This window comes from Echinops telfairi, unplaced genomic scaffold, assembly GCF_000313985.2.
Source record: "Echinops telfairi isolate 266 unplaced genomic scaffold, ASM31398v2 ScPeMD7_9;HRSCAF=40, whole genome shotgun sequence".
NCBI classification, from domain to species: Eukaryota; Metazoa; Chordata; class Mammalia; order Afrosoricida; family Tenrecidae; genus Echinops; species Echinops telfairi.
The window spans coordinates 52,308,493-52,320,930 of NW_022103906.1; the positions used below are offsets into that span (position 1 = coordinate 52,308,493).

The window sequence follows — 12,438 nt, forward strand, 5'->3', positions numbered from 1 at the left end:
GCAAGTTGTAGGTTAGGGATCTGGATTGTAATTTCTTTGTTTGCAACGTAAGAGTTTGAACTAAGTAACCAGGATGTCATCTAGTCCTGGAATTCTAAGTTTGTTTTGTTGGTGGGGAAAGCTGGAATTTTTCTTTATAACAAATGCAGTTTGGAGCTTGTTTCCCTGGTAGAGCGAGAGATTTGGGAGTGTGTATAATGGTGAGTTGACAGGATAGTAAGTAGAGCAGCTATCGATAACAAACTTATCAGAAAACTACTTTAGGAATATGAAGCCTTTTATTTTAAAAGAAGATAAAAGACACAGTCATTTAGTATGGCTTGTATCACAAGCAACTATTTCAATAAATTATCTGTCCTATGGGGTTTGACAAACCACACTATGTCCCAGCTGGATTTGGTTACTGCTTGTTTTTTATACAGTTTATGGAATACAGCCATGTTCATTTGTTTAATGTCGATATCTGCTTTTGCCCTACAGTGGCAGTTGTAACAAACTAACCCTCAAAGTTTAGCATACATAATCCCTAATCATTGTAGGAAAAAATTTGGCAGATACTGGACTAAGACGATAATTCTGTTGGGAGGAGGTGAAACTTGAGACCTGTCACAATCTGCTGTGCTTTTTCTGGTTAATATTTAGCCCCAACCTAGACTGGTAATCAGAGGTGTATTATGCAATAAGGAAAATAAGTGCAAACATACTTGTGCTTATTACTAATCTGTAATTAATAATTACACATTTCCTCAACACTTCTTTCTGTCTTTTTCTTATCTAACCCCACAGCATCTTCCTATGGAATCAAAGCCTTGTAAGCGTCCATTTATTTTTAGGTTAGGTGGAAACATTTAAGTAAAGGGCTGGTTGCATTTAAGTAAAGGGCTGGTGGTGGGTAGATCAGAGCGTTAACCGGTTTCAAATTTTAAGCTTTTATTTTCTTGATTCCATTTATGTCTTCAAATTTTACTTTTAGTTTCTCAAATCGAAAAGTATTCATTTGTTTGTCTTAATGAGTGTTAATTTTTTCTAGTTGTAACAGAAACTACAGGTAGTTTATCAGGAATCAGTATAACATCTGAATTAAATGAAGAATTAAATGATTTGATTCAGCGTTTTCATAATCAGCTTCGAGATTCTCAGGTAATTTAATATCTTTAATGTAATTGAGTTATTTAGAACAGTTTTCAAATATTAGTGCACATTGATGTTCACTAAAATAAATCACCTGGCCTGATTATTTTAAAAGTTCAGATTCTTAAATCATCTGGGTCTACATGCTAATTTGTAGGTTTGTGGTAGGCTTCCCCCACGTAATTGTAGTGAGTGCTACTGGTCTGGGGTCTATACATTGACAAACACGATGTTAGAAGAAAATATACTTTGAATGAATTGATATCATTTTCCTTTGTCTGTTACTAGATAATACATCATTTTCCTGAGAAGATTGTTAATGATCATAATTATTTAAGACTTAGGTTTAAATCTGTCCTTGTAATATTTTACTAAGAATTTTTAGAGGGTTTTTATGTTTAATTTTGAGGGTAAATAAGCATTGTAATATTATGACCTTGTAAATAATGATATAAACGCAAGTTTTTAATCTGTGGGTATTAAGGATGTGTAAGGATTTATTAGTAATGCCTCCATGGAAATGAGTATATTGAAAAAGATGTGTTGCCTCATGTGTTCTTAACCGAGTGAAAGAGAATGTAGTGCAGCTCTTTGGAGAGTAATCGAGCAGTCGATTATGTACATGAAAGGACTTCAGAAAGTGTGGGGGGAAAAAAACCCATGATCTTTTACTTCTTTTTGCTCCACAAACTTGATGTATCCTGGCATTTTTAAAATGAAAAGGCGAGACTGAAACTGTTATACTTTAGCTTTACATGTTTCTTCTTTTTTTAAAGCCTCCAGCTGTTCCAGATAATAGAAGACAGGCAGAAAGTCTTTCATTAACTAGGGAGGTTTCTCAAAGCAGAAATCCATCCATTTCAGAACATTTGCCTGATGAGAAAGTCCAACTTTTTAGTAAAATGAGAGTGTTGCAGGAAAAGAAACAAAAAATGGACAAATTGCTTGGAGAACTTCACACACTTCGGGATCAGCATTTAAACAATTCTTCATGTAAGTAAATATGGCTTTAGTCATTATGGAGAACATGTACGTTAGAGGGGATTTAAGACGTTTGGGGAATTTTTCATTCTTCAGGTCTAGTACTGAACTCACTTCCAAGGTTGTTTTCAGGCACACACTAGACAGATCTAGAAGGGGAACAGTAACGTCTAAGGAGTTATACACTCCTTAGAATAATCAGCCATTTGAGTTGTTTTTTTTTTAAGGCAGCATTTAGTCAAGGACTATGTTCAGATTAGTCAGGGGAGTAGGAGAAACAAATAAGAAACACAGGAAGGATATGGATGAAAGTAAAATCCCCAGATCCATTTGCAGGGTCCCCGTGTGGATTAAGCTTCCAGTGAATGCCCTCTGACCATAGTTGAGGGATGTGAATAGCCTTGTTATCAGACAGTGTGTTGGAAACTGGATTAATGCAGATGTAATTAGGTTAAAATGTAACACTTTATCATTTTTTTCTCCTTTTTTAAACTTTCTCCTTTTTCTACTTTTAAAAATTCATTGCTTTTTTTCTATGTATCTATTTCTCTATAAATCATTTTATTGGGGGTTCTTAAGCTCTTACAACAATCCATTAATTTATTGCCATTTTTTTCTGTTTTATTTTGTGATTGTTGTTGTTTTGCTTCTGTTTTGTATGTTTTTCTGTGTATGAAATCCAGGATAGGTAAATCTATAGAGCTAGTAACTAGATCAGTAGTTTCTTATTTTATGGCAGGGGAGGCTCGAGCGGTGGAATGGGGAGCTAATAAAATGAATACCCAAAAAAAGAAAATTACAAATCTGGCTAGACCAGAGTGTGAACACTGGTACAGATAAGAGCTCTTGACACACAGAATCCAGGACAGATAAACCAAGCCCCTCAGGACCAGTAATGAGAATAGCGATACCACGAGAGTAGGAGAAAGGTAGGGGGAGAGAGTGGAAACCAATCGTAATGATCGATGTACACCCCCCCCACGCGCGTACACACACGGGTGGGGGGGGCAGGCGGGGGGGGGGGACGACAAACAACAGAAATGTGGGTGAAGGGAGACAGCAGACAGTGTAAAATATGAAAATAAAAATATATATTATCAAGGGGTCAAGAGTGGAGGGTCGGGGAGGGAGGGGGAAAAAGGGAGCTGATACCAAGGGCTCAAATAGAAAATGTTTTAGAAATGTTGATGGCGACATATGTACATATGTGTGTGATAAAATTGATGTATGGATTGTTAAAAGAACTGAGAGCCCCCAATAAAATTATTAAAAATTTAAAAAGAAAATGTTTTAAAATTGTGATAATGATTGCAGAACTTGTAATATTAAACTATTGAATTTTATTATACATGAGTTGTATGTCAAAACTTTTAAAGGACATGTCTAGGTCTGTCTTGAAGTTTATCTGTGATAGGGTGATAAGTATATGCCTACAAGGAAGTCCAGTTAATGCAACTATTACTCAGATTTGTGTTCCAACCACTAAAGCTAGTGATGAAGAGAAGAATTGTACAAATTTCTTCAGTCTGAACTTGATCAAATAGGTAATTTAAATGTATTAATAATTATTGACAATTGGCCTGCTAAAGTTGTAAACAAAGAACAATAATTGGAAAAGATGGTTTTGTAGCTAGAAATGAAGCTGTGAATATCGCATAGTAGAATTTTTGCAAGACCAATGATGTCATCATTCATAGCACATACCTTTTCAATATAAATAGTGACTATTTGTGGACCTTGCCAGAGGGAATACACAGGAATCAAATTGTGAGAAAAAACTAGAAAGAAGCTCAGTATCATCCGTCAAAAACCTACTGTTCACTCTGTTCTTTCCAGCCCCCTGTCTTTGTAAAGAAAAGGCAAGGGGTAAAAGCAGTCTCTGGTCCCTAATGTATATTCTCTAGCCATATTATTTTGTCCCCTCCATAAGTGCCTTACTTTTTCCTACTTAGAAATATATTCCTTCCTGTTCACTGACTTCTTGCTAGAGTCTCCTCCTCCAGAGTACCATCCTAGTCTCCATCTCTCTTACAAACAGATAACTCAACTAGGGAAAACTCAAAAATAAAAAGTGTTTAAGGCCTAGAAAGCAGTCTTGAACACAGAAAGAAAGCATTTTGTCATTTTCTTCCTGCTGGGAAAAGTTAAACAACATCAAAGGGTAGAATGGTCAAAGAATAGAGTTAAGACACTACTGGAGACCAGTTGTAGTAATTGTGGCATTAGAAATGAACAATAGTCTTGTGGGAAAGAGAGAAGACAATAGTTTTGAATTGAGTGAGTTAAATAACTACTAAGATTTGTAATCTGTATTAATTGCCCTAGAAGGCATAATATATCTTTGGCAGATGTATGGAGTAGAAAATAATTAGAATTTAGTTCAAAGTTTATAGAGAATCAATTATTGTTTAACTAGAAATTTTTATTACTAGCTAGTATTCCATTGTCATGCATGTACGTACCACAAGTCACTAGTACTTTTGCTTCGGCTTGGAACCCAGATATTTTATCCTCTGAGTTTGTATATTTGGAAAACACAAAAGGATAATTATCCAGGGCTGCTCTATAAAGGTAATACTCATTGTGAATATATATTACACATAATGGTCTAGGTCAGTTATCCTAGACCAAGTTTATCAGAGCTCTCCTAATTACTCCAGCAAGAGAAGATGTCACAACTCTCGTCAATTTGGACTTACCCTTTTTTCTTCTTTACTTTGTTTTTAACCCAGAGGCTAGAATGTAAAAGTGATAGAATCTGAAGAAGGGGGGGGAAACATAGTGGCAACGTGTCTTCTTCAAGCATTTTGATGTGTTTAATTGTGGTACCTGGGTGTTTTATCTTGAATTTCTAAAATTTTAAATCAACCTAATTAAAGATGTCTGTGATACCCAAGAGTTGCCTGGCATCATGTTTGTTTGGTCTTGGTTGGAAACTAGTTATGTTTTCTATCTTTGTAGTTGTGCCTTCTTCAGCCTCCCCTCAAAGGAGTACAGATCAAAGAAGTACATCGTCAGCTCCCTCTGCCCCTGGCGCCTTGGCAACAGTTGTGAATGGAGAACCCACTGGCCTCACATCTTCTGTTCCTTATCCAACTGCTGCTCTCGTTTCTCAGAATGAAAGTGAAAATGAAGGGCATCTAAATCCAACTGAAAAACTCCAGTAAAACATTTTTACAAACATTGTTTACATAGATAGAATTTAAGAATGGGGTTAGATTGCATATTTCACTTTGTATTAAAGATTTTGGAGAAAGTTCCTTATTATGATGAGTGCATTTTAAATAATAGAAAAAAATGTGCATGTATCTTTGATTTGTTCAAAAGAAATGTGAAATAACAGGTAATGTCTGTGCACTAGTATTATTTTATTCTGCTTTTTTCAGATTAAAAAAGCAGAAACTTCTGAAGCTACAGTGAAAATATTTCTGTATTCAAATGAATTAGAGGCCAGGTTCTACAACCAGACAGTCCTGAAATTATATCATGACTGTGGGGCGTAGGTCAGATGTCTCATCTTCAGCCTCTTATTTCCTCATCTGTTAAATAGGGATAATAATACTTAATTTGTGAAGGCATTTTAAGAATTACAAGCATTTAGCATGGTCCTTGCATTTAGTAAGAGTACAACCAATCTAAATTGTAGTTTTTGATAAGCTATTTTGTAGAAGAACTCTAGGGTGCAGACAAAATGGGAACCCTCTGTAAATGCTTAGTTATGTACTGAATTGGTTACAGTATTTAAATCGGATATTTAGTACTCTGCTCCTTTGATACCTACCAAGAGACCTTACAAATTATTTTTGACATTGGGCTTTATGCTTTTTAGAATCTATATCTCCTTAAAATGAAGGCATCTTGGCAGCACAGTGGTTAATAGTGTTCAGCTGCTGACCAAAAGGTTGGTAGTTCAAATTCAGCAGTCTCTTCTCAGGAAAATGTGACAATCTGCTTCTATAAAAACTACAGCCTCAGAAACATTATGAGACAGTTTTATCCTGTCTTGAAGGATCGTTGTGAGTTAGAATTGTCAGCAGTAGCATTTTGGGTTTTTTATTTTTTAAAGAAATAAATTGAGGTTTTTTTTTCTTTGTCCCTACTACAACATAAGAAATTGGAATAATGAAGTCTCAAATAACTCATACTTAAACTTAATTTATAGGGTACATTCCTAGATATTAGATCAAGTCCAGCTTTTATTTGTGTTCCTGCTGTATAATATGGTAATAGCATGTTTATGTTAAAATGGATATAAATATTGTATATATGATGTGTTTGTTTTTCAGGAAGTTAAATGAAGTTCAAAAGAGATTGAATGAACTCAGAGAACTGGTTCATTATTATGAACAAACATCAGATATGATGACAGATGCTGTAAATGAGAACACAAAAGATGAGGAAACTGAAGAGTCAGAATATGATTCTGAGCCTGAAAATTCTGAACCTGTTACTAACATTCGGTTAGAATCATTGTTTGTTTATTTTTCTAATAAACTCTTCCTAATCTAATATCTTTAATGTGGAAAAAAATAGCAGATTGTTCACTATTTGCTTCTTTCATGGTTGCCTCTTGTTAGTCCATTATTATAATCAGAGTAATCATAATCTGTCTTGTTAGAAAAAGCACCCTTACAATTGCTATCTATTCTCTGAACAAATAGGGCAATATCGAGTACTAGTAGTTTAGTAAATTTGTTGTTCATGTGATAAAATACAAGTGAATCCTAAGTATCTAGCTTAGTACTTTTCTGTTTGTATATTTCTAGGTGTAATTATTTTTAGTTGTTATATTTTAACATTTCCAAATAGCATATATGCATACACTAATTTTTTTTTTGTATTTAAATTGGGAAATAGCCGATATTGTTGTTTGTTTCAAATGATTTGATCAGCAGTTTTGTTGTAAACCTTCAGTAGTTTCACTCTTTTTTTCCTGTTAGAAATCCTCAGGTAACTGCCACTTGGAATGAAGTAAACTGTAATACTAATGCGCAGTGTATTTCTAATAATAGAGATGGGAGATCATTTAATTCTAATTGTGAAATTAACAACAGATCTGCTACCAACATAAGAGCTCTAAACATGCCTCCTTCTTTAGGTATGATGGACTATATTTATAAATAATTGTGCCATATTACTTTTGGGAAGTGATGTTTCATTAAAACTTTAAAATGTATCATTAAAATTTTAATTTTGATGATATGTGTATTCAACAGACAGTCGATATAACAGAGAGGGAGAACATGGGATTCACGTTGGACAAGGTGATGATGAGGATGAGGATGAGGATGAGGATGGAGAAGAAGTCAGTGGAGCTTCATTATCTAGTCATCGCAGCAGTGTGGTTAATGAGGTTCCAGAGGATGCTGAATTTGAGCATAAGATCAATAGACTTATGGCTGCAAAACAGAAACTTCGACAATTACAAGATCTTGTTGCAATGGTACAGGTAAAGATTGTTTCTTGGGGAAAAAAAATCTCAATTTGTCAAATTAACAAAGTGTTTTAAAGTCAGATATGTATATATGCTTAATAATTTTCTTGGTATATATTTATTGTTACCACTCTTTGCCAGGCTTAAATACACGCCATACATCAGACATTGGCAAATGATTTCTGTTAAGGGCCACTATATAAATGTTTTGGACTCTGCAGTCTATCATAATTATTCAACAGAAAAGCAACCATAGAGAATATATAAACATGAACATGGCAGTATTTCAATATTTACATCAATGTATACCAGTTTTTTGAAAAAGCTTTGTGGTTTTTATAAAGTATATAATATTTAAAATATACCGAGTATGATTTTGCAGCCTTTTTCTCTGATTCACAGTAATTTGGAGGAGTTTTCATTTCAGTATACAAGTAGTTGTACATCAATATTTAGCTGAGTAATAATAAAGCATACTGTATGTGTATATATAGCATATGCAGCTCTTTAGCTGTATCATAGTATCAAAGGACTGTCATTTAATTAACCCAACATCCTATTAATAAACATTTTGTTTTCTTTTTCACTATTTAGAAATACTACTTCATTTTACACTGTTATAGCCGCCTCTGTACATTTGTGTGTTTCAAGTATGAATGAAAGAATTGAAATCACTGTCACTGTGTATAAAAAATTTTAGTTTTAATGCCTACTGTTTAAATACTTGAAATATAGCTTGCTTAATTTGGATTGGACTGTTGGTTTTAGGATGTTGGAGGGAAGGGACAAGGGACTTGAAACACAAATATACAAACATCTGTATAAACATCAATTGTATGTCTGTATTTATTTATTATTATTAAATACTTTTACTGGGGGCTCTTATATCTCCTATCACAATCCATACATTCATTCATTGTTTCAAGCACATTTGTCCATCTGTTGCCATCATTTTCAAAGCATTTTCTTTTTACTTGAGCCCTTGATTTCAGCTAATTTTTCCTCTTCCCTCCCTCGCTCTCCCTCCCTTATGAACCCTTGATAAGTTAGAGATTATTTTCATATCTTAAATCATCCTCTGCCACCCTTCACCCACTGTTCTGTTGTTCGTCCCCTTGGAAGGGTGTTATATGTTAATCCTTGTGATCGATTCCCCCATTCTCTTCCCAGCTTCCCCTTATCTTCCTGGTATCTCTATTCTCATTGTTGGCCCTGAGGGGTTTATCTATCCTGGATTCCCTGTGTTGCGGGCTCTTAACTGTAGCAGTGTGCATGTTCTGGTCTAATCCGATTTGTAAGGTAGAATTGAGGCCATGATAGTGGGGGGATGGAAGCATTAAAGAACTAGAGAATAGTTGTATGTTTCATCGGTGCTGTACTGCACCCTGACTAGCCCATCTCTTCCTTGTGACCCTTCTTCAAGGGGATGTCCAATTATCTACAGATGGGCTTTGGGGCTCCACTCCATGCCCCGCCCCCCTTCACATTGGTATGATTTTGTTCTGGGTCTTAGATGCCTGGTACTTGATCCCATCGACACCTCATGATCACACAGGTTGGTGTGCTTCTTTCATGTGGACTTTATTGCTTCTGAGCTAGATGGCCACTTGTTTATCTTCAAGCATTTAAGACCCTAGACACTATGTCTTGATAGCTGGGTACCAGCAGCTTTCTTCACATTTGCTTATGAAATTTACATATTTTTATTTATATATTAAAAGCATATCACTAGAATTATGAGAATAGAAAATACTGTCTTCTGAGGAGAGGCTGGTGGTTTCAAACTGTTGACCTTTTGGCTAGTAGCCCAACCTGTAACCACTATACTCCCATTAATGTCAATTACTTTTTTAGCTTATTCCATTTTCGGTTGCTCAGGCATCTATTTTCAATATTTTCCATTTTTATTATGTGGAAATGCATCATGATCTATTCTCTTCTCTCTCTTTGGCATGCCAGTTCTTCCTGTCCATTCCAGCAATGGACTAAGTAAATTTTTGTATTCATAAAAATAGTAGAATGTCTACAAACCTAAAATCAGCTGGAGAGTTATATAATAAAGATCAGCTCTAACTTTTAAGTTTTATTAAAATAGTGTTTTCAAACATTGACATTTTGGTTGTGTTTAAAGAAAGATTGATTCCACATGAGTATGTAAAGTTAAGAAAATACAGTTTGTTCATCCCATTGTTCAGTTTTACAGTACATTGATTTCAACAGGTGAGGATGATAGACCCTTTGTAAGATAGGAACTTTGGTTATTTTTCCAGCAGTGTTTGCAGATCTGAGAGGAAATCTTTATCTTTTTTTTTTTTTAACTTTGTGATTTTGGCCTAAGTTTATAGAGAAAATCTGTTTTCTGTTCAGCATTTCTTACAGGTTTTCATTTTCTTTTGTATTGTAAGCATTAGCCCTTTTTTCTCCAAAGTGAGGAAATGAAAAATTAAAGCAGAGGAAGAGTCAGTGAGCATTGATTATTTCAAGTTGCTCATATGAATGTTATATCATACAAAAACTTACTTAATACCAAAAGCACATTGTTCCAAAAACTCAATTGACCACCATCAAGTCAGTGCCGACTCCTTGGCCCTATAGGACAGAGAAGAACTGTCCCTGTGAGTTTCCGAGATTGGAACTGTTTACAGGAGTAAAAATCCCCATCTTTCTCCCATGGAGAAACTGGTGGTTTTGAACTGCTGACCTTTCAGATATCATAGCCCAACCCACAATTACTATGCCATCATGGCTATATTACATGACATTGTTCTGAGCTTCCCAACTCCAATTATAGATGATCATCATTTCCTCCATACAGCTTCATTTTGTTATATTTTAAGGTAACATAGCTCAGGATCTGGTCAGGGTAAGAAAAGGCTACTTAATTTCTGTCAGTTCTAATAATTGACAAATTTTAAATGTTGGTTTTCATTTTAGTACTTTATTTCTTGCCACTGACAGAAAGATGAACTTCAATGTTCACTGGAAACCATGTGCTTTTTCTTCTGATTTAGTTCTTTACATAAATCTTAAAGGGAAGGATTTATTAAAGATATTAAAGACATAAATTGGATAATAGCTTTAGATATCAAGTTTATGTTATTGTGATAATGCTGTTTTAGGATGATGAAGCTGATCAAGGGGTTATCTCAGCCAATCCTTCAAACCTTGATGATTTCTACCCAGCAGAAGATGACACAAAACAAAATCCAAATAACACTCGTGAAAATGCCAATAAAACACAGAAAGATGTTGGAGTAAATGAAAAGGAAAGGTATATTATGCTTTTGACCTTTGTTTAATAAAAATCTAGTGGCTTTCAGAGAGAAAGTGGTCAACTGCCAATTATATTGTCTTGCTTAATACAGCTGTTATTGTACATATATGTAATTATTGTAAATTTAATTGTAGAGAGAAATTTTATGAGGCTAAACTACAGCAGCAACAGAGAGAGCTCAAACAATTGCAGGAAGAAAGAAAGAAACTGATTGAGATTCAAGAGAAAATTCAAGCGTTGCAAAAGGCATGTCCTGACCTACAGGTAGGTAATTATGAAACAATTTTTTTTAACATTTATCTAAATAAAAGATATAAAACCTACAAAGCCCACATGGAACAACATATCAACCTGTGTGATCACGAGGTGTCGAACGGATCACTGAAGACAAATGGGTGCATAAGCAAATGTGGCGAAGAAAGCTGATGGTGCCCGGCTATCAAAAAGTATAGCGTCTGGGGTCTTAAAGGCTTGAAGGTAATCAAGCGGTCATCTAGCTCAGAAGCAACAAAGCCCACATGGAAGAAGCACCCCAGCCTATGCAACCACGAGGTGTCGAAGGGATCAGGTGTAAGGCATCATCAGAACAAAAATTCTTACCATAGTGAATGATGTGGGGGGTGCGGAGTGGAGATCCAAAGCCCATTAGTAGGCCACTGGAGATCCCCTTGCAGAGGGGTCGGGGAGGAGATGAGCCAGTCAGGGTGCGATGTAACAATGATGAGAAATACAACTTGCCTCTAGTTCCTAAATGTTTCCTCCCTGCTCCCACTACCATGACTCGAATTCGATCTTGCAAGTCTGGCTAGACCAGAGGAGGTACACTGGTACAGATAGGAACTGAAAATACAGGGAATCCAGGATGGATGAGCCCTATAGGACCAGTGGTGTGAGTGGCAAAACAGGGAGGGTAAAGGGAGAATGGGTAGGAAAGAGGGAACCGATTACATGGAATTGTGTGTGACCTCCTCCCTGGGGGACAGACAACCGAAAAGTGGGTGAAGGGAGATGTCGGACAGGGCAAGATATGACAAAATACCCATTTATAAACTATCAAGGGCTCATGAGGGAGGGGTGAGCGGGGAGGGAGGGGAAAAATGAGGACCTAATGCCGGGAGTTTAAGTGGAGAGAAAATGTTTTGAGAAATGTACAAATGCGCTTTACACAATTGATGTGTATATGGATTGGGATAACAGTTGTATGAGCCCCTAATAAAATGTTAAAAAAATAAAAAAAGATGTAAAAAAAGATATAAAAACTGTAACCTATGAAAGTATTCATCTTTTTCCAATACTGATGTGTCAGATTTATGTCTACTAATATTGTGGTTAGTTCATTAACAGTGAAATAGGTAAGTATATATAGCTTTATATCGTGAAAGAGTAGATAGGAATTGAATCTGATTATTTCTATGCCTTTGGCTAATCAGAGTTAGAACTTGAGAATTTGCAATTATTTGTACTAAAATACTCTGAATGTAACAATTTTGCACCAGTAATTTGATGATGTACTTGCTTATTATTTCATAACGAAGTCCTTAAGTCATAATGGATTTCCTAAGGAAATTAATTAAAATATTGTTGTATTCTTTGACTATACTCACTCAAGGGGATGTCA

General features: G+C 35.4%; 1 protein-coding gene across 7 annotated transcripts in view; it reads left to right on the top strand.

Moving 5' to 3' along the window:
- The window catches only part of PCM1 (pericentriolar material 1), a 90,951-nt gene that overhangs the window by 24,223 nt on the left and 54,290 nt on the right, over window positions 1-12,438 (top strand). For 6 of the 7 annotated variants that reach the window (XM_045286824.1, XM_045286827.1, XM_045286828.1 and 3 more), the window contains 8 exons: window positions 1,031-1,140; window positions 1,908-2,124; window positions 5,074-5,275; window positions 6,399-6,572; window positions 7,053-7,210; window positions 7,329-7,561; window positions 10,666-10,817; window positions 10,955-11,084. In XM_045286824.1, the coding sequence (XP_045142759.1) occupies window positions 1,031-1,140; window positions 1,908-2,124; window positions 5,074-5,275; window positions 6,399-6,572; window positions 7,053-7,210; window positions 7,329-7,561; window positions 10,666-10,817; window positions 10,955-11,084 (1,376 nt within the window). Of the gene's footprint in view, window positions 1-1,030; window positions 1,141-1,907; window positions 2,125-5,073; window positions 5,280-6,398; window positions 6,573-7,052; window positions 7,211-7,328; window positions 7,562-10,665; window positions 10,818-10,954; window positions 11,085-12,438 lie in introns of those variants that run through there. The other variant, XM_045286829.1, reaches the window with a different exon arrangement.